Here is a 24,265-nt window from a genome sequence, read left to right as displayed (position 1 = left end):
TCCTTTTGAAGGCAAGCTTTGCTCTACAAATTAATGTAAAACAAGGTGGAAGAAAGGAACAGATATTTAAATCATGTGAGGATCAAAGAACTAAAAAAATACTTTGTCACTGGGTTGGGTGGCACACCTGTAATCTCAGCACTCAGGAAGCTGACGCAGGAGGAGCTGAGGCCAGCCTGGACTACATAGTGAGATATAGTCTGAAAACAAAAGCATCCCCACATCCTGGGGGAAAAAAAAAAAAAAGTACTTACTACTTGTCTGTACAAGTTACAAATGGATTTTGAAATAGATTTTTTCACGACACCACTCCCACTTTTTCTTTCTCTCTTTCTTTCACTAGAGATTGAACCTGTGGCCTTACACTGAGCTATATCAGCTTTAAATTTTTATTTATTTAGGTACTGGGGATGAAACTGAGGACCTTGCACTTGTGGGGCAGTGGCGGAACCACTGAGCTAAATCCCCGGCCCTACCTTAAATTTATTTTGAGACAGTCTCACTAATTGCCCAGGCTGGCCTGGAATTCCCAGCCCTCCTGCCTCTGTCTTCTGATTTAATTTATAACTACCACAACTTCATGTACTGTAATTTGATAAAAATAATTTATTCCCATTTTCCCCAGTAATTTAGTTCACTTCTTTTTTGTTGCTGTGGCTGAGAATTAAGGTTAGAACAGTCCAATAGCGTATATCTGTTTGGAGGTGGGGAAGGAACCCCAAAGCTGACAGTCCTATTGTTTGAACAATTACTTTGGCTATCCACATTCTCCTTTTTTTTTGAGACAGGGTGTCGCTATTAGTTCAAGCTGGCCTTAAACTCACTATGTAGCCCAAGCTGGCCTTGAACTCTAAGTGACCCTGCTGCCCTACTCTCCCAAGGGCTGGGATTACAGGTGTGCGCCACCACGCCCCGGCGCTTTCTCCTTGGAATTGGAAGTAGGGATGCGCCTGCTGCTCTCTTGTGGGAAACCGCAGTATAACACCCTTAAGAACTGTAGTTCTGCAGGATTGGGAATTGAAGTTAGGGATTATAGGACTCTGCCTGGAATTTTAGAGGTGAACTCCTTGCATTGATAGCTGAGCAAAAAGGAGATGTGTCTTTTAAGATGTTAAATAGATACTTTGAAGATGACCAGCCTGTCCGTTCCGGGATGAGTACTTGAGTACTGATATTGTTCTTTGCATTTTTCTGTATTAAAAATACTAAAATATATACATGTATTTTATTTTAAAATATATGTATGTATACTGCAGACTGAACCCAGTGCCTCACGTTGAGCTACATCCTCAGCCCTTTTACAATTTATTAACCCTCCACCTCCACCACCTTTAGTGCTGGGGAATGAACTCAGGGCTTTTTGTATTGAGCTACTTTCCTTGCCTGCCTGCCTGCCTGCCTTCCTTTCTTTCTTTCTTCTTTCTTCTTTCTCCTTCCTTCCTTCCTTCTAAGAGTAGGAAAAATTTTTTGAGAAAAGAAAACTTTAGTCTAAAAGAGAAGGGAAACCAGAAAGTGGGTTGCCCACTAACCCAACTTCTCAAAGGTGTTTTATGAGACAAAGCCACAAGGTGAGGTGGTCTTTTTATTCATTTTTTAATGAAATGACAATGTCTTAATGCCACCAGGCCCCATCAATTTCATTTTTTATTTTGAGGCAACATCTCACTAAACTGCCCAGTTTGTTCTCAAATTTTCAGTCATCTTGCCTCACACTCTTGAGTAGCTGGGATTACAGACATGCACCACTGTGTCTAGTCAAAAATACATAGATTTTAAAAAATGGGTTAATCTGTTGTCTCCCAGCTGTATCCCAGGATATTTTATGCTGGTTTTACTCTCATTATGAATTATACTCGTAAATAATAAATCAAGACCCGTTTTTTACATCCTGCCACCTTCTCCCAGATTACAGAAGAACTAAGGGAATTAAGAATAAGGACTAACAGTAAGAGCCAGAAAAGTACACATTCTTGCATAACATGTAATGTTTTATTTGGCATAAAACAAAACTGCTACAATGACAAGTTCAAATTTCTTTTTCCAATTGGTTTTTCAGATTAATTTAATATAATGAAACATCATCCAGTGTGTGAGTGTGTATTTCAGAATGTATGGAGAGCTGTGATTTGTGGCACCACATACTAATGAGGCTTGTCTGAAGCTGGGAGGGCCCTGGCAAGGCTGTGGTAGATGGATGTTGCCTAGCAGAAAGGCTGATAATGAGGCATGTGACAACAGGGCTTTTTCCTGCTGCGGACATTAAACATCTTTTGGCTTGAGCAGTTTTGCCAGTTTTCACAGTTTTAGCAATGGAGATATCAGGCAACAGAATAGAATTAACTAAAGATTTGCATGTAAGATGCTGCATTTTGACAGAAATAAGAACTGTGACTTGATGAGATTATACTGAAGACCATTGTGGGACCACTTTAGCTACTGTATGTAAGTGTTGTAACAGCTTCTCTGTCTACTTTTTATCATGGTGTTTTAGTTTTTGCAAAGAAAATAATTGTGGGCTTTCTCTTCCAAAGGACACTGAAGCCATGAAGAGAGCATTGGCCTCCATAGACTCCAAACTGAACCAGGCCAAAGGTTGGCTTCGTGACCCTAGTGCCTCCCCAGGTAACCCTTTGGTTCTGCTTTTCTGGTGTGTACGACGAAGAGCTCAAATCCAAGAAAGGAAAGGAAGGAAGACATCCCCTCATAATGTGATAACTTTGTGGATCACGCCCTGTGCTTTGAGAATCTTGACCAGTTGAAGCATTCGTGAGCCTTCAAAGGATAAGGGCATAGGTCACATTGCCTCTCAATCATGGAGGCACAGACCAAGCTGAGCTGGGCATTCTTCACCCATTCCCTGTAGCAGAAGGACAATTATTTTGAATAAAACTCTTCTCTGCTAGTTCCCTGGGCAGACTTCCATGTATGTCAACAGAGTACTTAATTAAGAAGATTAAATACTGATGCCAATAAAAATTGGAAAGCAAAGTTGACCATATAAAGATAAGACCCAAGTAGGTCATTGAGTTTGGCTTTGTGGATTTCTCAATTTAATATTGATTCAGTTTTAGATGAATATTTGAATGAATGTGAAAAGCCTCATGGAGGTTGGAGGTACTGAGTGCTGTTAAACTGTTAGAGTCTATTTTCATCATCCATGTTCTTAACCCCTCATTGGTTAGTATCTCCAAATGGATATGGTTCCACGTACAGTAAGTCCCTGGCTTAAGAACGTTTGGGTTGTGAACTCGCAAAGGTGTGCTGTCCAAGACTCACTTTGTCAGCCTGCAAATGATTCTCCTGGAATGGAACTCGTTGGCAAGTTTGGGACTTACTGACTGCCTCTATCATTTTTTTAGCAGCATCTGTGGTTGGAACCTCTCCCTGTAGTTGTAAGGGCAGCGCTCACTTTGGTGTTAGCTATCAGCCTGTATTCACTTGTCTTATTGCGAACGATCACCCATCCCTTCATGAGTGAAAAGACTTTGTAAAGTACCCTCTCTGAATGACCCACACATCTACAATGCAGACACCGAGTATCTTTATTTTAGGGGACGCTGGTGAGCAGGCCATCAGGCAGATCCTAGATGAAGCTGGAAAAGTCGGTGAGCTCTGTGCAGGCAAGGAGCGCAGGGAGATCCTGGGGACGTGCAAGATGCTGGGGCAGATGACTGACCAGGTGGCTGACCTCCGGGCCAGGTAAAGTTCCTCTGCTCTCACCAGACCACTAGCGGATAGCTCGCTCCTTATGGTGTGATTTACTGAGTTATCTTTGGATAGTAGATAACTAGGTCTTAGATTATTCTGCCAGGAACTTTCCTTTCTCAGAACTTTAAAAATATACAGATGTTTCTTGGCGTGGTGGCTCATGCTTATAATCCTAGCCCTTGGGAGGCAGAGGCATGAGGATTGCCATGAGTTGGAGACCAGCCTGGGCTACATAGTGAGTTCAAGGCCAGCCTGAACTACATAGTGAGACCCTGTCTCAAAAACAAAACAAAAATAATAAAAATAAAATATCAGATGCTTAACAGTAAAATTGGAACTTGTTCTGTAATTGAAATAGAAATTTGCTTTTTTAGTTTCTAGCCATCCACTTATGAACAGTAAGGGGTACTTGGTTAGATATCTTTTAAAAAGGATGGGTTATGTATCTTCTATAAAGAAGCTTGGAGAATGAAACTTTGGAGTTATTTTATCTTTTAAAAATCATTTAAATAGATTATCGTCTAAAATGGTAATATCTGGGCTCTTTTGAGTTGGTATTTTACCATTGCTTACTTGGTTTTTAAAATTCTCTTATCTTTTATTCTCAAGTTTTGGCTTTCAAACTCCTTCCATAAGCTCAGTAGTTTGCTGTTGAGAAGTTGGTATAATACAGATTTATTTAGAACTCATGCATGGAGTTAATGAAGTTCTAAATGATACTCATTTTTTCTGGAATTTTATAAGATAGCTATTAAGAAAAATTGAAGTCTATGGAGGTACTAGTATAGATAAAGTTTAATTTACCTTTGAAAATGTGAGGAAACTTCTTGAGACCATTGGGATACCCAGGGTGCCCAGACAGACAGGGCTCAGAAACACTTCACATGCTGTGTATCCTTGTACCTTGCCTCCAACTATTCACCTGTCAGAATACAGACCTTAAGGGAGCGGTTCTTACTGCATTCATGACAGGGCCATCATCTGTATAGCTCACTGCCAGCTGGCTCTGAACCAACAGCAGCGCATGTGCGCCTGTCCCATGGGGTGGCATGGGACCAGTCCCACTGGGTGGTTCAAGCCACCTGATGGAACTGTCACACATTTACCACTGGTGGCTTAAGCTGGCGGGAACAGATCAACCACTTTGGGATCAAGGCCATTTTCATAATTAGATGAAAGCATTCATCATCACCTAAAAAGATGAATATGCTCAGTAAATGACATAATTTCTAGGAATGTGTGGGTTCACCGTAGCCCGGGAAGCTCCAGGGCTGCAGGTTGTATCCTTATCTTGAAGGAGAAAAGAAACAGCTTCAATAAATGTGGTTTCTTTGAGCTCATTGAATGTTTCTTCTGCTGAGAATCAGTCTCACTTGTCATGAGCATGACAAGAACTTTGCAGAGTGGACAAAAAGAAGTTTTGTTCCCATTTGGAGAAATGCCAACACAGTTTGACAAGATTCTTGGCTCTTCTAATTTCTCATTTCTGCCTCTTTTGTCTGAAACCTTTTCACAGTGTGGTAGGCAGTTTTCACTTGGAATTCTCAAACACACAATTGTGTGTGTTTAGAGAGATGAATATGAGCAAGAGAATGAGGCAGTTGTTGTATGGGATGGACCATTAATCTGTAAAAAGAAAAGGCTAGAACAGTGATGAGTAGCTTTGGGCCTGACTCACAGTGGAGTCTTCAGTATCCTTTTATAATGAAAGGTTATAAAGCTACCTTTCTGTTGTCCTTTCTTAAATATACCCACTGGCCGACACACAAAAACACTTTCTTCATTGATATTCTTCTAGTCTTGAAGAGTCCCTGCATTGTAAGAATATGTCTTAACTTCTATGGGATTCAATAAACTTTTTATTTTAAAGGTAGTCCATACATACTTTTTCACATTTGGATTTATATACCCAGATGATTCCTCATTGAATTGAAGGGGTAAAAAGCAAATTTAATCATAAGTAGTGTGTTTCCTGAAAGTCTCCCCTTCTTTAGCCGGGTGAAAGGAAGAAGGCAGGCCTCAAGTCTGAGAGAAAGAAGAAAGATGTGTCTGCACCTTTTATATCTTTGATAATAAATTTATGGAGTTCATTATCTCAAGTATTACTATAGGTGAAAAATAGATGGCTTTTAAAAAAGATACATAAATGAGTGACAGGTTCATGTTATTATTAAAGGAAGAAAGATGTTTTGGGCTTCATCCTAGAGCTGAAAGCTCAGATTAGAATACGCCATGCCATTCTCTCAAATGATAAAGTTGCCATTCCTGTGATTGAGTTTACCAGGTGGATTAAAAAAATCTGAATTTGTAAAAAGTTGACAACTCATACTTTATGACTTGAAAGTCTGTTAAGGAAAACAAGTTTCTACTGACTCATAAGTTTTTGGGGGGTGGGGGTGGGAGTAGTGCAAACCATTTTTCAGAAAGGAGAATCGTGAAATTAGTTCTTTAGGAAATTGATGGGAAACAATTTGTAGGTTGTCTAGGAGTGGAAAATAGACTTTAAAGATTACCATTGGGTTCATTGTAATAATGATGATACTTAGGCTGTAATAGGTTGTAATATTTGTATTGCTTTATTGTCAAAGTGTTTCCAAGTATATTATCTTTATGTGTGAAGCTACTCTGTTAAATAAGCAGGATAAGCACTATATTGTTTCCTTCCTTTATTTTGTAAGTCATTTCTATTCTGTAAGAAAAAAATACTCTAAAGTCCATTGGGGTTAAGCATCATAAACAAAGTTCCACAGGTACCAAGATTTAGTTTTTGAGCATGAATCTAATTGGTCTCAGTGTGGTGTGCTTTTGGTAACACTGTGTGTGCTGCCTCGGGAAAGATTTTCAGTGTACACTAGCCCATAAATAAGACAATTTAATGGGCTACTTATTTCTAAAGCACGCATCACTATGGTAACAAAGCCCTTCATAGCAATAGGATCCCTAGCACATTTGCCAACTGAAGTTTAGATTTGGTTATGTAATCACCACCAAGAGGAGGATAATTATCAAAATCTGCTGTCTTAACTTCAGTGTAGCTCTGTATTTCTATAAAGTGAATGTGTATTTTTAAAAGCACAAGAGAAAGGAGATGGATTGAATGTCTCATTTAGCTGTGTTTTCATGTGCAGCCCGAGGTTACTGGGAAAAGGAGGAAGACAAGCATGTTAATGACAGGCACTGTGGTGTTGGGGATATTTTGTTATGAAGTATTTGAGGGGGTACAGTGACAGCATCTGTCTGTTTGAGCAGAGGACAAGGAGCCTCTCCAGTGGCCATGCAGAAAGCCCAGCAGGTGTCCCAAGGTCTGGATGTGCTCACAGCGAAAGTGGAAAATGCAGCTCGCAAGCTGGAAGCCATGACAAACTCAAAGCAGAGCATTGCAAAGAAGATCGATGCTGCTCAGGTAGTGACAGTGATTTGCAGGGGGTTGGAAGGAAGAGAGAAAGTGCCATAAATATCCTGTGTTCCCCATCATTTACTGTGGGTGGATAATGGGTGTTTCTAAGTGATGGCTGAGTGACTGCTACCTTGCGGTTAGGAGTGTTAACACCTCCCTACCATCACAGGTTTAGACTAATGTTCATCTCTATTTTGAAATAAAGATCTTAATTTTGAATACTTCAACTAGTTAAAAATAAGCATGTAGAGCCAATTGTGGTGGTGCACGCCTGTAATCCCAGCACTCGGGAGGCTGAGGCAGGAGGATCGCTGTGAGTTTGAGACCAGCCTGGGCTACATAGTGAGTTCCAGGTCAGTCTCAACTACATAGTGAGACCCTGTCTCAAAAAACCAAAAAAAAAGCACGTAGAATACCAAGAGAATCTTAGCTCCTGATACAGATTGCAGTACATTGAAAGTATTCCTTATTTCAGAATTCACAATTGTTTTTGGTCATAGCAGGATTAAAGGTTAAATTTTTCTATTTCTTTTGTACGTTAAATTATTTTAAAGCATTTCACAAATACAAATGTTTGAGAAACTTGAAAAATGTTCCTAGAGTTGGGCCTGGTAGTACTTGCCTGTCTGTAATCCTAGCTACTTGTCTGAGGTAGGAAGTTTGCAAGTTGAAGGCCAGCCTGGGCAACTTATTGAGACCCTGTCTCAAAATGAAATAATATAGGGCTGGGGATTTAGCTCAGTGGCACAGCACCTGCCTGGCAAATGCGAGATCCTAAGTTCTATCCCCTATACCAAAAAAAAAAAAAAAAAAAAAGGGTAAAAAGAAAATATAGAAATGGTTAGGGAATGTATTCAGTGGTAGTGTACTTGCTTAGCATATGTAAGGCCCTTCATTAAATCTCCAGTGCCCCAAAAAGAAAGATCCTCATTAATTCAAAGATGAGGTAAAGTTCATAAATAAATATATTCTAACGGAAGTGGGCAGAATTAAAAAGAAGGAGGGGCTGGGAGTGCAGTGTTGTTTCATGTTTAGCACATACAAAGCTGTAGGTTCTAGCCCCAGCATCAAAAAGAGAAGGGATGGATTCATTCTTACCTGAGCTCAGAACCTCAGTAAAACAAAAAGAATCAGCACTTAAAAAGTGATTACTAGTGTGCATGACTTTAGAGATACTTAGGAAGTTCAATTAAATGTGTTTGATTGCAGTGTTGTTCATTTCTGTGTGCAGAACTGGCTTGCAGATCCAAATGGTGGACCTGAAGGAGAAGAACAGATTCGAGGAGCTTTGGCTGAAGCACGCAAAATAGCAGAATTGTGTGATGATCCTAAAGAGAGAGATGACATTCTGCGCTCCCTTGGAGAAATATCTGCTCTGACTTCTAAATTAGCAGATTTACGAAGACAGTATGTATTTAATCCCTTTAATTGCCCTTTAATACCTTTCTTTCTCTCACCTCTTCCCCTCTCCCTCTTTCTTTTTCCTGTAGGAATATAGAGAATTGAATTCCTGGGCCAGGGATTTAGCTCAGTGGTGCTGCCACCTGCCATGCAAGCACAAGGTCCGGAGTTCTATCCCTGGTACCAAAACAAAAGAAAAGAAGAGAATTGAATTCCCATAGGTTCAATGCATATATGATATCTCATATATACATACATACGTGTGTGTGTGTGTGGTGTGTGTGTGTGTGTGTGTGTGTGTAATTTCTAAGCTAAGACTTTCTCTGCTATTTGTAAAACATGTCTGTTCACTAGACATAGGAGGAAAGTAATTTTTATGGCCAGCTATGAAAAGACTCCTGTGTGTGTATGTGGGAGAAAGGGAGAAACATAAGGAGATATTTTCTTCTTTCTCCAGCAATGTTTTGTTTTTGTTCTTGTTTTGAGACAGGGTTTCACTATGTAGTTCAGGCTGGCCTCAAATTCACTATGTAGCCTAGCTTGGCCTTCAACTCTTGGCAGTCTTCCTGCCTCAGCCTCCCGCGCATGTGCTACCACACCCAGCCTATGTTATTTCTCCTTTTTTTTTTCTTTTTTCTTTTTTTGGTACCGGTGATAGAATTTGGGACCTTGTGCTTGTGAGGCAGGCGGTGGCACCAGTGAGCTAAATCCCTGGCCCTAGCCTATGTTATTTCTAAAGTAGCAAGTATAAAAAACTCTTAAATTATGTTTCCTTGGTGATTGTTGCTGTAAAAACATCCTCACCACAGTTTCCCCTCTTAACACTTTTGTGGCACCTACTATGATTATATGGAAAAGAGGTGTTGCTTTGTTCTGATAAGTATCTAGGTCTTTAAAAAACAAACTGCAATACATGCTAAACAAACGGTGAGGAAGGGTATAATGTCAGAAGTAAGTTGCGTTCTTTAGTTCCCCAGACCTCCAGCCCCATTCTTGGAATAACTACACTCAAGTGTCTTGAGATATTCTAGTTTTCACCTTACCTGCCTGTTTCCTCCTCTTCCGTGAGGGAATGCCTCCTTTTTTTTTTGCCCCAGTGAGAGATACTTTAGATTTTTTGAAGTCTTTTGTTGACTAAGACTGCAATGCGAGCTAGTAAGGTTTCTTCTGCCTCATATCATGAACTAAATTTGACGGAAGTGGGGTAAATGCACTTGGCCTGTAGGTTGTGGTTTCAGAACCCAATCTGGGTGACAGCTCAGATCTGATGGATTATATGTCAGGGCCAGTCATTTGGAGATCATTGTCATATCAAATTCTTGAATTATTTCAGTGAGAAAAGGTGTACTTAATCAGTTGTAAAATATGTCTAACATAAGTATATTGTTACTATTAAGTCATTAGTACATGGTGAAGAGATAATTAATGGTAATGATGATGACAGGAGAGCTTCTTGTGTGGCTACTTGTATTGTATTATACGTGTTGCTGTAACATTCTCATAAACATGCTACATGTATCCTCTTGGCTGCGGCAGGAACTATGACCAGTACTCTTTGTCTAGCTTTATGATGATTGGGAATGTTATAGAAACTGAAAATTCTAAGGTAGCCCTTGAAAGAGTATCTAAATTAGTCATACTGGCCGATGGGTTAATGTTTTTATTTTTACCTGAGAAATAGGTGAAATAGGTGAGATTAGTCAGAAGGTTACTTTTCTATGACTGAGTGGACTCTAGATGTAAAGTTAGATTCTTTGTGTACTGTTAATGGTTAGAATCTAGAGTCATCTTTGGAATAAGGTTTTGGCGGTAGTTATTGACCTTTGTGAAATGATTGCCTTTTTGTTTCTGTGTTAATTCTTGTTGAGGTTTTGCTTGCAAGGAACTAACTTAAATAAAAAGTGGAGGCTTAGCCAACTGTAGTGGAATTATGCCCGTAATCCTGGCACTCTGGGAAGCTGAGGAAGGAGGATTGCAAGTTCAAGCTCAGCTTGAGTGTCTTAGATTCTGTCTCAAAAATAAAAAATAACCAGGTGTGATGGCACACCCCTATACTCCCAGGCTGAGGCAGGAAGATCACTGCAAATTCAAGGCCAGCCTTGGCTATGTGGTGTGTTCCAGGCCAGCCTAAACTACATAGCGAGACACTGTCTCAAAACAAAACAAAAACAAATAAATTAAAAAAAAAAAGACTGGGATGTAGCTCAGTGAAAGTCCCTAGGTTCAATCCCCAGTATGAGGGTGGGTAGAGGTTTATTGAAAACGTGAAGGCATCTGATAGAACCCAACAGTTTGGACTGTGGCCAGGTGTTGTAGCAACTAGAAGCCCCCTCCTCTAACACTTAATCTTGTGCTGTGTGGCGCCCCCTATGTCTGCCTCACTCTGGGCATTTATTTGGAGAGTTTTCCTCTGGATTTAACTACAAAGGACCCGAGGTGACTTTTATTCAGACTGTACTTTGAGAGCCACCTCCATCTAGTCCTAAATCCTTGGCTGTAGTATGTTGTCCTTGAGTTAAATAACAGCCTGGTTTGAACTGCCACAGCAGGGATTGGGGATTGCGTGATACCAGTGTGAGGTAACACAGATTCCCAGCAGCTTCAGAGTGAGAGAGTATTGGGTTTGAGCCTGACTCCACCAAAGTAATGGGACCTTGGGGCTTGGGCCTCAGTTTTTTTGTTTTATTAAAATTTTTATAAAAGATAATACAGGTAGGATTTGTGAAGATTAAATAAGAAGGGCGTTTGCAACAATATCTGACAGAGTTAGGACTCAAAAGATAATACTTCTGTAGTTCTGTTCAGCCCACCTAGTTCCGTGGGAGCTAGTGTTTTCAAGGGAGGGAGGCAGAGAGAGCAAGTAACCTAGTTAACCAAACACTTGAGTTCCACTGAACTAGCCTGACTCAAACTCATTTTGTCTTCTTTTTTTTTTTTTTTCAGCTTTAATTGAGTTTATTGGTACATTTTAGGGATACAGTACAGTTACATTCATTGTTGGGATTTTGTACCTCTACATGAAAAGTCTTGATTCTCATTTTTTCCCCTTATCCCTGCCCTCCCTTCACCCCCTCCTCCCCTCCTCATCTACATCATTTTGTCTTAAGTGGCACAAAACAATCTGAATTTAAATAGTTAATTTCTTATTAAAGAGCCAGATAAATAAAGGTCTCCTTTCATACCAAGTTGGTAATGATCATTAGCAGTTTGTCATCTCATTAGCATTTGTCATTTGCAGTTCAGCTCTCTCAATGAAACTAGTGTCTGTTTGACAGGATGGCTATTTTTTCTCTGTAGGGGGAAAGGAGATTCCCCAGAGGCCCGAACATTGGCCAAACAGGTGGCCACAGCCCTGCAGAACCTGCAGACCAAAACCAACAGGGCTGTGGCCAACAGCAGACCTGCCAAAGCAGCTGTTCACCTCGAGGGCAAGATAGAGCAAGCACAGCGGTGGATCGATAATCCCACAGTGGACGACCGGGGTGTTGGTAAGGATCATTGCCCTCCCTCATTAAACTGGCCTCAGTGCAGATGAGCAGGTTGCTGCTAGGGGTCCCATAACATCTGTGATAAGGTGCTGAAGGGCTCTTCAGCCATTGGTAAACCAGTCACTTTCCAGTGTGATTCTATTTCCAAAAGCAGCCCATGAAAATCCTCATGATTTGATCAACAAGTAAGAGAAAGTAAATGTTTTTGTTGCACACAAATAGAAAGATGCTCATGTCATAATTGAAGCTTTGAACTAATTATTGCCAAGTCCTAGTATCCTTTTGTCCTCTGGCATTTGTGTTTTTACAGTCCTTGCTGAGGACCCAGTTAAATATAATTTTTGAAAATAGTAAAAGGCACCTGACTCCCCACATTATTTCAGTTGTGAGAGCTCAGTTTTATTAGTTAACCTGAAAAAAATTAACCTAAAATTTTAGCTAGGTTTTATGGTGCGTGCCTGTAATCCCAACTAGTTGGCAGGCTGAGGCCGGAGAATCCAAATTTGGAGAGCAGCTTAGGCAAATTAGTGAGACTCTGTCTCAAAATAAGAATATAACCTAAAATTTTTATTTTGGGGAGACATTAGGAATGGGTCTCAAGAATCCTCTACGAGTTTACTTTATGATAGCAGACCCACTGAAGCTGAAGATTACTTACTCCATTGCTGTATTTGTTTGATAAAGATAAAATTTTAAATTGGTGGTGCTCAGTGTGGGTGAGAGGCTAGAGAACTGAGCTGATGTATAGCTTACTGGTGTAGGAATAAACTGACAAAAACTTTGTGAATTTAGTATTTTATGTTAAGGGCTTTTAAAAAGTTCATATCCATCGACTCAGCAATTTGACTTTTAGGAATTTTCTTCTAACTACTTTCTTTCTAAGGAGTCAATGGAATGTAGGGAAACAAGCTAAGTGTTCCATAAGTCGTGAAATAGTTATAGTTAATTGATAAAAATGCATGTTGCCCTCTTTTTCCTCCTCTTCCTCTTCTTCTCTCCCCACACTTTTTCTTCTGCACTGGGGATTAAACCTGGGAGCATTGAACGATGTGCCCTTTTTATTTTGAAGCGGATCTTACTGAGTTGCCTAAAGTGGCCTCAAACTCAAGCTCTTCCTGCCTCAGCTTCCCTAATAGTTGAGATTAACACTGTGGGCTACCACACATGGCTAAATCATGTTTTCTTTGTTAGTATTTTCTGCAGTGTTGGGGATCAAATCCAGACCCTCACTTACGCTAGGCAAATGCTCTATCAATAAATGCTCTACCCCCAAGCCCTACATCATGTTTTTAAAAGATATTTAGTGAAGTGGAAAAATGCCCATGTTAAAGAAAAAGAATAGAGGAATAAGCTGGGCATGGTGACTCACCTCTGTAATCCCAGCACTTGGGAGGCTGAGGCAGGAGGATCGCTATGAGTTCGAGACCAGTCTGGGATACAGTGAGTTTAAGGTCAGTCTCAACTACATAGTGAGATCCTGTCTCAAATAACCAAAAAAAAAAAAAAAAAAAGAATCGAGGAATACTACTTGGCTGGGGTAGAGCACTTCCGTAGCATGCACAAGACCCTGAGTTTCATCCAAGCAACACACACAAAGAAAGGAAGGAAGGAAGGAAGTAAAGACTGATTAGTGTATAGAGGCTAGAGGTGTAGTTCAGTGGGGGCACTCTTGTCTAGCATGCACCAGAGCAAAACAATAGTAATAAGGTATAGTTTTTCTAGTCTTAGCTGTACTTTCTTGTATTTTTGGTGTTTTCTCAGAGAATCCTAGCCCCCTACTAAATGTTAAAAAAAAAAGCTAATTGCAATGGCATTGAAGTTGTCTCCTCTGGGTTTGAGTTGTAGTGTTGTCTTCTTCTTTTTCTTTTAACATTATTATTATCATTTGGTACTGGGGATCGAACTCGGGCCCTTGTGCTTGTGAGGCAGGTGGCAGAACCACTGAGCCAAATCCCTGGCCCTGTAGTGTTGTCTTCTTGGTGTAGGTCAAGCTGCCATCCGGGGGCTTGTGGCTGAAGGGCATCGTCTGGCCAACGTCATGATGGGGCCTTACCGCCAAGATCTTCTTGCCAAGTGTGACCGTGTGGACCAGCTCACAGCTCAGCTGGCTGACCTGGCTGCCCGAGGGGAAGGGGAGAGTCCTCAGGCGAGAGCACTTGCCTCACAGCTCCAGGACTCCTTAAAGGTAGGACTTGGGAGCCCTTAGCATTATAGTTTTTATGCTTGTCATTATTGCAAATGGAAGGGAGAATTTTTTAAAGTATGTAATTTCTTGTGTTTTAGGAGAGTGAAAAGAATGTGACCAAGGATGTAAGGAAATGCAAAACCTATTAGGAAAAAGCTTACCAGTGTATAGTAGCAACTGAAATGGTGTTTAACCAAATTTCATTCAATTGAGAGCTCTTTCATGATAATTGCTGTATGTTTCACTTGTTCTTTTACTTAGCCAGTATTTTTCTTAAAATAGATTCTTTAAAAACTTAAATATTTAAAGGAAAATTTTGTGATAACCCAAACATCATGGGTTTGGTAAGTATGGTATATCTTTCTAATATTTTAAAAAATGACACACACTTATTAAAATTTGTCTATGTAACACCTAAAATTATCTCTGGTGTTACATACTAGTATATGCTACCCACCTTGAGAAACTATGAGGGTGACGGAGATTTCTTTGCATAAATTCAGAAAACAAATTGGACTAAATGGCATAGCTATAGCTATGAAAATAGAACTTCTAAGAATCTTTTTTATAGACCCATGTTAAGAAATCAGTGCTTATTTTGGATATTGGGTGTTTCTAGCAACTTGATTCCCGTTCTTCATTTCTTTCCAAACATAAGAAATTGTTGAGAAATGTGGCACTGCACCCGTTATTATGGTCTTCGTCGGGCCTCTGTGGTGTGGGAAATAGTGAGGAGCTCTAAGGCAGGGCCTTCTTTGGGCTCAACCCCGTGATTCTTGGTGTCATTTCATAGAGGCTCCTACGAAAAGAAGTAAATTTCCTCGATTGGATAGAATGATCTCGAGGGACACGAGGGTCATGTCTTACCTGGGCTTCTAGATACCAGTCTCCCACAGGACAGGATTTGTAACTTAGTACTGTCTGTATAGAGCTGCTACCCAGTAAATATTTATTAAGACTGAATGAATGAAGGTGCCAGTGAGTAGATATGCTTTTGAGATAATTGATGGGAAATTTTATTTGTAAACATTATTTTTAAGGACCTGAAAGCCCGGATGCAGGAGGCTATGACTCAGGAGGTGTCAGATGTTTTCAGTGATACCACAACTCCTATCAAACTATTGGCGGTGGCAGCTACAGCCCCTCCTGATGCACCCAATAGGGAAGAGGTAGGTATCTGAGGTCTTCTGTCTTCTTTTGGCTAGCCTCATATGTATATTTGTAAAGGTGAAATGTGTTTACAGTTTACATCAGCAGCAATGGTTGGGAAATTGGGGATAAAAGGTGGACAAATAGAAGGGAAGAGTGTCTTTTAGGCTACTAGGTGTATCAGTTATGAATGTCTTTAGTTGCAAGCAGTAGTAGACTGTCAGAGATGAAAGCCTACCACATGTCAAGAAACATGGAAGTAAAGAGCTCTGCTGTTGGTTCAGAAGCTAAAATGCATGAAAGCTGGCATCTCTATGATTATCTTGGTCTTTTCCCCATGGTATGGGCTGGCTTTTGCTTCCTCAGCATTTCGTTCAGGCAGGAAGAAGTGAGGGATGGGGTACTCCAGTTGCAACTGTCCATTTTATTTTATCTGATTTTTATTAGGGCACTCTGTTCATAGCACAGTCGGGACAGTCTTTTAAAACTATCGGATGTCATTGTTCTCAACGCTTCCCCGACCCCTCCCTGTCCTCATAGTGTTGAAGGCAGCTCTCGGGAGAACAGATAAACCCCCTGATTAATAATGTGATGTAAACAGTGTGGCTAATACAAAGTGACTGGAAGCAGAGTTGGGATGCTTCCCCGACCCCTCCCTGTCCTCATAGTGTTGAAGGCAGCTCTCGGGAAAACAGATAAACCCCTGATTAATAATGTGATGTAAACAGTGTGGCTAATACAAAGTGACTGGAAGCAGAGTTGGGAAAACATAGGCGTGTTTGACTCTTGGAAGCTGGTATGGTCAGTAAAAGTGGCTGCAGCACATCGCTGAGTCTGGTCCCACCTACTTTGCTGACCTCATGTTGGTACTTGGTCTTTCCCTTCATGTTCCTCTACAATGACCTTCATTTCCATAGCCTGCTTTTCTCCTTAGCGTCTGTCAACACTAGACATATTCACCTTGCTATTTACTTGTCGGTCTCCCTCACCTTAGCGTGAAACTTCGATTGCTCCATTTCCAGTTGATAGAATAACACATGGCACATTATTGGTGCTCACAGAAAAAAAGTAAAGGCTTCTCCTTCCGGAAATCTTCCAGGAGACTTTTGCTTTTGTCTTATTGGCTAGAACCCTTATCACATGGCCACCTCAGCTGCAAAAGAATCTAGGAAAGGATGAGTTTAGTTTTCCAGCCTTTATAATAAGGCATTAAAGAAGGAGTTTGGGTCCGGCACTTGAGATGCTGTGGGGTTTATGGTGAAGGTTAGGGTTATTTTTATTTGCTAGTGACCCGTTTTCTTTCCCTGCCTAGGAGACTAGGCAGTTCAAGTTCAGGGTCCTTTTAGGCTAGGATGATTTGGTACTTTTTCATTCTTGTCTTCTGTGAGTTTCAAATCAGTAGGTCCAACTATTTGCTGGTCCCTTCCACCTGGATGCTTCGGTGGTGCCTCAGTATATGTTGATTGTCTCCTGTACTGTCTTGGAAGTTTGTGTGTCAGCGTAGACCTTTCCACTCATCTTCACACACCAAGTAACTCAGGCATTAATTTGATCTTATAAATATTTCTTGAGTTCTTCCCAGTTTCTATGGATATTTCCACAGCTCCGATTACTGTTATTTCTCCCCCCAGTACTGGGGATTGGATCCAAAACCTTTACCTTAAGCTACATCCCCAGCCCCATTTATATATGTATGTATGTATGTATGTATGTATGTATGTATGTATGTATGTGACAGGTTCTTATTAAGTTGCTAAGTTCCCCAAGCTGGGCTCACACTGTGATCCTTCCATGTCAGTTCTGTATCTCTGCCTACTTATCTTCATGCTCTTCTTTTCTTCCTAATCCCTCTTTATCCTGCTAGTCTTTCCTTCCTGGATAGGTTAAATGCCTCTGCTTTTGTCCCATAATGTCAGTGTTCAGCTCTTTTATTGCACATAGCATGTCATGCATCTTAGTTACCTTTCTCTCATTGCTGAGACAAAAATAACCTGACACCCAGAGTTAAAGGGGAAAGGGTTTATTTAGCTCACTGTTTGAAGAGGTTTCAGTCCATAATTGGCTGGCTCCAAGACAGCATGGCATATGGCAGAGGCGTTTCACATAGGAGAAACAGTTCATTGTGCCTATGTGGTAGCAAAAACAACAGGAAGAAGACAAACCTCTTTTTGTCCCTTATGTAGTATCCAGGATACCGGGGTTAGGGCGGTACCAAACCACTTAGTGTACTGATTTAGTAATCTCGCACTGTCTAGATTCAGCCACCTCTGACCAAATGAGGTTTTGGGGTACATCTAGACCCAAACCATAACCCTATAAATATCTGTTTATACTGCCCTACCTCTCAGGCTGTGAGCTCCTTGAGGTGCAGAAATCATGTCTTCTTCATCTTTCTGTCTTCAGCATCTACCTTAGGAGTTGGGCATGTAGTAGAGGTGGTTGGTGAATTTTGGTTGAGTGTCAAGAAAAGCAGCTAAGCAGTCGGTTAAATCAGTGGAGCATTAGACATGGTTTGGGATCAAGAGGGACAGGAAGGTAGGCAGAAGGTAGAGTATGGGAAGACAGATAGGGTAAGAAAGAAGGACTGAGGACAGGAAAAGGGACTGGAGGATGAGGGACTTCAGAAGGAGGTTCTGAGCATTAAATGGGAGGAAGCCAGGAAGCTGAATCCAAACAAGAAGCCAGACTGGGGAAGAGACTTAACAGGATAGACTCAGAACACTGGCAGCGAGATTGGAGCTTGCTGTCAAGCCTAGAAGCCTTTAGAGATTATCTGCCTCGGGTCAGAACTAGACACCAGGGTGGCCAGGCAGACCCTGAGGAAGGCATAGATAAAGAGGGTGCACTCCGCCACACAGTTCCTGACATTCCCCTTGCATACTGTAAACCTGATCCAGTGCTCTTGGATATTTTGCCTTTCGGGTAACAATTTAATGCTGTTCAAACAAATGATTGAAAAGCTTTTGTCATTTGTAAGTAAGTTAAATGGCCTTCTTCATGATGTACAAGTTTGCATGTTGAAGGAAAGGTTAACTTCTTAAAATTTGAGGGCTGACCCGGGCATGGTGGTGCACACTTATATTAATACTCAGAGGATCGCCACAAGTTCAAGGCCAGCCTATGCTACGTAGGGAGCTCAAGGATAGCCTGAACTATAGAGCAAGACCCTGTTTTTAAAAAAACAAAAACAAAAAGAAAAAGGGCTGAATAAACAATTAAGTAGATGGCTTGCAGTCAGGATTAATAAAAGTTAACCTGGCCCTTGAGGCAGGCCTGAGTGTGAACACTAGATCTATTAACCTACAGAGGTCAAAGGCAGAGTCCTTACAATATTAATGGTAATGGGATATATGAGGGCTAGTGTTCTAGGGAGGCTGGAGTTCAGTTTAGGACTCTTGGTGTATATTGTGGGCTTGAATTGTGCACCGCTCTTTGTGGTAGAGCCTGGAGGGTTTGTCTTCTTTAGATTAGAGGATGAACCTTTTGGGAGTGAGGGTTTAGTCTTCAGATTCTGTACACTCCTTGTTGCGGGGTATCCAATGCTGCATGTCTTGCTCACACTTGGTAAGTAAAGCTGACACGTGTGCACATTCGTGATCCTCATGGCTAAACTGCTGAAGGAACACATCAAGGCCAAGACTTGGCATTTGACTGTTTTGGCAGTAGGGTTCGATGTCATCTCTCAAGTCTTTGAGTAATTGCTTCAGTCTGCTTAAAGAGAGACTTTTTTTTAGGCTGCTTAACCCATTTCATTGAAGTAAATTTTCTTATGCCATTGTTTTTTCCTGAAGGTGTTTGATGAGAGGGCAGCAAACTTTGAAAACCATTCAGGAAGGCTTGGGGCCACAGCGGAGAAGGCAGCTGCGGTGGGAACTGCTAATAAATCAACAGTGGAAGGCATTCAGGCGTCAGTGAAGACGGCTCGAGAACTCACACCCCAGGTGAGTTGTGCTCATTCTTCATTTCAATTTTCTCCACACAGAGTTGAGCAAACCATGTGCATTACAAAAAGTTTCCTATACATCTTGAACTTACTGTAAGTCATATTTAAAAAACATTCAGGGTATCAAGGTTAGTGATTTCTAGGATTAGGATTATACAGGACTTTTAACTGTATATATTCTTGTATTGTTTGCATTTTTTTCTTCCAGTGAGCATATGTTAGTTTTAAAAGTAAAGCAGCGTTCCTCGCCAGCACACATATATAATTAGGAGAATATTTGGAGGTTATTTTGTTTATATTTCAGAATTTATGTCTTATCTCTTTGAGGGAATTAACAAATCAGCTGTTTCCATAGCTTGTTTTCTTTTTTCTATTTAATTGTATAAACAAGGCAAACAGTTATATAACCAAAGTATAGGTAGTAAGTTTGGGAGCAAAATAAGATTGGGAACAAAAGAACATAAGCTGGACAGGAATTAAAATTCTAACAGGTGACAGGTTTTTCTTAAAATGTAATCGGCCCATCATCATTTAGTATATTTGTGCCATTTTTCTTCTATTCAAATTATAGAAAATCCATTATTTTTCATTGATTTATTCAGCCAATATTTATGAAGTACCTGTAATATTTTAGGAATTCTGGTGAGCTTGTAAGTCTGTTTTACTTGCTTTCATGGGAACTTGGTGTATGTGCTGCCGAAGCCAGCATGCTTTCATGGGAACTTGGAAGAGACAGGAAATAAGCAGTTCTTGTTACTGGTTTAGCTTTTGCCATTGTGGCATGTTAGCAAATCAGGTTCTCTGTCTCTGTCTCATTCTGTCTCTGTCTCTTGCTGAGGATCAAACCAAGAACTTTGTTCATACTAGGCAAGTATTTCACCACTGGGGTACATCCCAGCCCAAATTAGATGGCTCTTCAAAGGTCACATTCATCCAACTTAAAAAAAAAATTATAAAATACGAACATCTTTAACTTTATTTAAAAATTCTGGAGCCAGGTGTGGTGGCACAAGTCTGTAATTCCAGCACTCAGGAGGCTGAGGCAGGAGGATCACCTGAGTTCAAGGCCAGCCTGGACTACAAAGTGAGATGCAGTCACAAACACACACTTTGGTAACTCATGGAACATGAAACAGAATTTCAGTATAAAATTGAGGTTTCTTTAAAAACAAAAAACAAACAAAAAAAAACACCCCAAACAGAAAACTAAGCTTAAGATGCTAATTTTGGAAGGAATTAGGATTTTGGAGACAGATCTGGACTCGAATACTCTGTGAACTTTTTTTTTTTTTTTGCCAGCACTGGGGACTGAAACCAGAGCCTTCACAATGAGCTACATCTCTAGCACATTTTTTTCTTTTGTGAGACAGGGTTTCACTGAGTTCCCCAGGTTGAACTTGAACTTGAGATCCTCTTGCTTCAGTCTCCCAGAGTGCTGGGATTATAAGTGTGTGCCATCACACATAGTTCCTCTGAGCCTGAGGCTTAGTTTTCTCATCTGTAAAATGGAGCTAATTTTTTCCTAATGGATTGTTTTGAGGACTAAGAATAGATGTGCACAGCCAGTATTAGAAAGGAAACAGTAAATGTTATTTTCTTCATGCCCAAATTACTGCCACTGACTACTTGGGACCTCTTGAGCAAGTCACATTTTTGGGGTCTTGATTTTTGTGTTTGCAAAGTGGAGATATTACCTATCTTGTCTTTCTTGTGCAGGGTTGCTGTAGGGATTATAAAAGGTAATGTGAAAAGCACTGTAGACAGGTAGTTAACTAATACATTATTTATAATCAGGGATGAATAATTATTACCTATTTTTTTGGTGGTGGTAATCAAACCCAGGGCCTTTGCACTGAGCTAGATCTCTGCCACTCCCCCCACCCCTTTTGGGTACCGGGGATTGAACTTGGATCCTTGCGCTTGCAGGGCAGGCGGTGGAACCACTGAGTTAGATTCCCGGCCCTCTGGCCCTTTTTTATTTTGAGACAGTCTTGCTGAGTTGCCCAAGCTGGGCTCATCCTTGTGTTGCCTCAGTTTCTCAGAGTGCTAGGATTATAGGTATGTACCACTCTATCAGCTTTTAATTTTTATTGAGTTTTAAGATAGAAGAGTTGATGTCAGTTTTGTTGTATGTTCTTCCAAAGTACCAAATAAACACTCATTTACTTTGTTACTTTCTTACCTTCTTAAAATCGGGCCAGTCTGGGCAAGGGGGTGCATGCATCCCCAATCCTAACTCTGGGAGACCAAAGCAGGAACACTGCAATGTCGAGCCCAGCCTAGGCAATTTAGTGAGACCTCGTTTAGATGGATCGATGGATGGATCCATCAGGCCCTGGGGGCTGGGCATGTAGTTCCATGGTTGAGCATTTGCCTAGTGTTCACAAGGTCCAGGGTGTGAGCCCCAGCATCAACAAGAAAGAAGAAAATCAGGTCACTGACTGTAAAACCTTTGTGGGGCTTGCCCACTGCCTCCACTCTGGGGAGGTATTTGAGATCAAACCGAATGTGTTCAGCTTGAAGAGACCCATGGATTTTTGGCTTTATGGTGCCATCTATAGGTAGAGAGCAGGAAGCATTGCTGCAGGTTTGTATGCTCAGTGTGAAGGTACTTGGGTGTTTACAGGTTATTCTATCATTGTCAGGTGGTTTCGGCTGCTCGAATCTTACTTAGGAACCCTGGAAATCAAGCTGCTTATGAACATTTTGAAACCATGAAGAACCAATGGATTGATAATGTTGAAAAAATGACAGGTAGAGTTTTGTGTAAAGTTCTTGTTTGATCTGTGAGGAATGTGCCCTGAGAAAACCGAGCAGCACTGGTTATTTACTCAGCTGTAATTGGATAAAGAGATGGTCATGTGCTCAACAGTGTACTTGGCTCTGATTAATGCTGCCGAGCAGTGGCGGCTTCTCATTCAAGCCTTGCAACTTTGTCCAAAGAGAGACTGAGTTTCTTTTATTTTAATGCTGCCCTGTCAGTGTGATGTTTATTGTTGCTGCTCCTATCTTCTTTTTGAATAGTGTCTTTGCCCAGTCTGAGCCAGAGTTTGGTTTCAGGCTGGGAGGCGGTGTTTGTGGATACAGTAAGTGTCCCTGTCATTTTCAGTAGGTTCACGTTTCAAGGAACCACAATAGCTACCATTTAATACAACTTGTCTCAGAGCCTCCTCCAACTTATCAACTACGTAGTTTTTTTAAAAGGAAAAACCAACCACATACAAACCTGTGTCTGTGCGACTGAAGCAGTGCACTTCTGAACCTTCTTTCTCTGTTGGGAGGGATAAGAGTAAAGGGAAGAAATGAGGAGCGTAGGCTTTCACTGTCCCCGCAGAATCTGCTGTGTGACAGGGGTCTGTAGCAGCCAGAGATGAAAGCGGAGCTCCGGAAGTGTCTGAAGAGAGGTAACAGAAATAAGAAACAGGCTGTTAGGGTTATTGGAATCTTCCGTGTGGCTCATCTTGGGCACTGCAAGCTGCCAACAGTCAACAGATGGCTGGGCAGTGAGCTAGGAAGGGAGAAAATGTTATTAACAGATAATGCGGTGGTGATGTGGTGAAGGTTTTGATGCAATCTTTGTTTCCTCCTGATGTCTTTGCATTTCTGGTTGTCTGTGGTGGATACAAGAAGACCAGTGACCACGGTTGATATAAAAGCTGTGAAATCCTTAAGACCTGGGCTCTGTATTATAACCCCCCACTATAATATTTCCCTGGAAGCTTCTGACTGTGTCAGAAGAGCTTCAAGCAAGGAGAAAATTCTCAGTGTTATACTTTCTCATGAGAAATGAATGGACAGTAGTGTTTTGGAGTCTCTGTTCTAAAATAGAAACTAACTTCTATTATGGTTTTTTCTTCTGACAGGGCTGGTGGACGAAGCCATTGATACCAAGTCTCTGTTGGATGCTTCTGAAGAAGCAATTAAAAAAGACCTGGACAAGTGTAAGGTAGCCATGGCCAACATTCAGCCTCAGATGCTGGTTGCTGGGGCAACCAGTATTGCTCGTCGGGCTAACCGGATCCTACTGGTGGCTAAGAGGGAAGTGGAGAACTCTGAAGATCCTAAGTTCCGTGAGGCTGTGAAAGCTGCCTCTGATGAATTGAGCAAAACCATCTCCCCAATGGTGATGGATGCAAAGGCTGTGGCCGGAAACATTTCTGACCCTGGTAAGCAACAGTGCATGGTGTGATTCACCTCAGTGAAAGGCTAACAGGAAAGGTGATGAGAGAACACATATCTTACAACCACCACATACAAGGTCTGGCAGCAGAAACTATAGACATTCAGTGGGAGACTATCTGCTTAATCTTTTTCTGTCCACATCTACAGTCTTGGCAGGCTTACTGCTTTCTGGATCAACTTGTCTGTGCTTTCCTAATATTGTTTTGCCAAAAATAATTCCTACACCTTTTTGGTCATCACTTCGGAAATTTCTCAAAAGATTCTTGGTAACCAATTTATAAATCATTTAGCTTGTGAAACTGATGGTCTTCTAACTTCTCTTAAGATTTTCTTCACCTGGCTTTTCTTTATAAAGCATACTTTATTTCTGGAAAACCTAGAGAGCTTGCTTATTAACTCTAGGTCTCATTGACCCCACACTAAAAAAAAAAAAAAAAAAAAAAAAAAAAAAAAAAAAAAAAAAAAAAAAAAAAAATCTAGTTTTTTTTCCCAGCTGGATTATACTCATATTTTCAATACCACTAAAATGGAACATAGTTGGAGCCACTCCTTTGGTTAGAATAATCTGAATTCTTTCCTGTTTTAATACTCAGTATTTCTTGTTTTTTTTGGTACCGGGGATTGAACTCGGGTCCTTGCGCTTACAAGGCAGGCCACCGAACTGCTATCGGGTCCTTGCTTACAAGGCAGGCCACCGAACTGCTGAGCTAAATCCCCAGCCCAGAATTTCTAATCTTGACTATGAGTAGAAGTCAGTGAGAGAGTGGGAAGAAGGGGCTGTCCTCTTCATCCCTGGCCCAGGCGTAAAATCT

At 41.0% G+C, this 24,265-nt stretch overlaps 2 protein-coding genes across 2 annotated transcripts in view; one reads left to right on the top strand and one right to left on the bottom strand.

The window, feature by feature from the left end:
• The window catches only part of Vcl (vinculin), a 107,111-nt gene that overhangs the window by 69,956 nt on the left and 12,890 nt on the right, over nucleotides 1–24,265 (top strand). Inside the window, exons 8-17 of the mRNA XM_033766330.1 lie at nucleotides 2,532–2,622; nucleotides 3,552–3,699; nucleotides 6,958–7,111; nucleotides 8,337–8,512; nucleotides 11,804–11,994; nucleotides 13,980–14,179; nucleotides 15,220–15,348; nucleotides 19,120–19,269; nucleotides 21,917–22,025; nucleotides 23,135–23,437. Of these exons, the coding sequence (XP_033622221.1) occupies nucleotides 2,532–2,622; nucleotides 3,552–3,699; nucleotides 6,958–7,111; nucleotides 8,337–8,512; nucleotides 11,804–11,994; nucleotides 13,980–14,179; nucleotides 15,220–15,348; nucleotides 19,120–19,269; nucleotides 21,917–22,025; nucleotides 23,135–23,437 (1,651 nt within the window). The remainder of the gene's footprint in view (nucleotides 1–2,531; nucleotides 2,623–3,551; nucleotides 3,700–6,957; nucleotides 7,112–8,336; nucleotides 8,513–11,803; nucleotides 11,995–13,979; nucleotides 14,180–15,219; nucleotides 15,349–19,119; nucleotides 19,270–21,916; nucleotides 22,026–23,134; nucleotides 23,438–24,265) is intronic.
• Ap3m1 (adaptor related protein complex 3 subunit mu 1) overlaps nucleotides 22,472–24,265 on the bottom strand; it is a 40,083-nt gene continuing 38,289 nt past the window's right edge. Inside the window, exon 13 of the mRNA XM_033766512.1 lies at nucleotides 22,472–22,665. The gene's annotated coding sequence lies outside the window, so the exon portion shown is untranslated. The remainder of the gene's footprint in view (nucleotides 22,666–24,265) is intronic.

This window comes from Fukomys damarensis, unplaced genomic scaffold (genome assembly GCF_012274545.1).
Source record: "Fukomys damarensis isolate Sample0158 unplaced genomic scaffold, DMR_v1.0_HiC HiC_scaffold_20, whole genome shotgun sequence".
NCBI classification, from domain to species: Eukaryota; Metazoa; Chordata; class Mammalia; order Rodentia; family Bathyergidae; genus Fukomys; species Fukomys damarensis.
The sequence above is the reverse complement of the archived record's forward strand: the minus strand, read 5'-3'. Positions and strand labels throughout refer to the sequence as shown.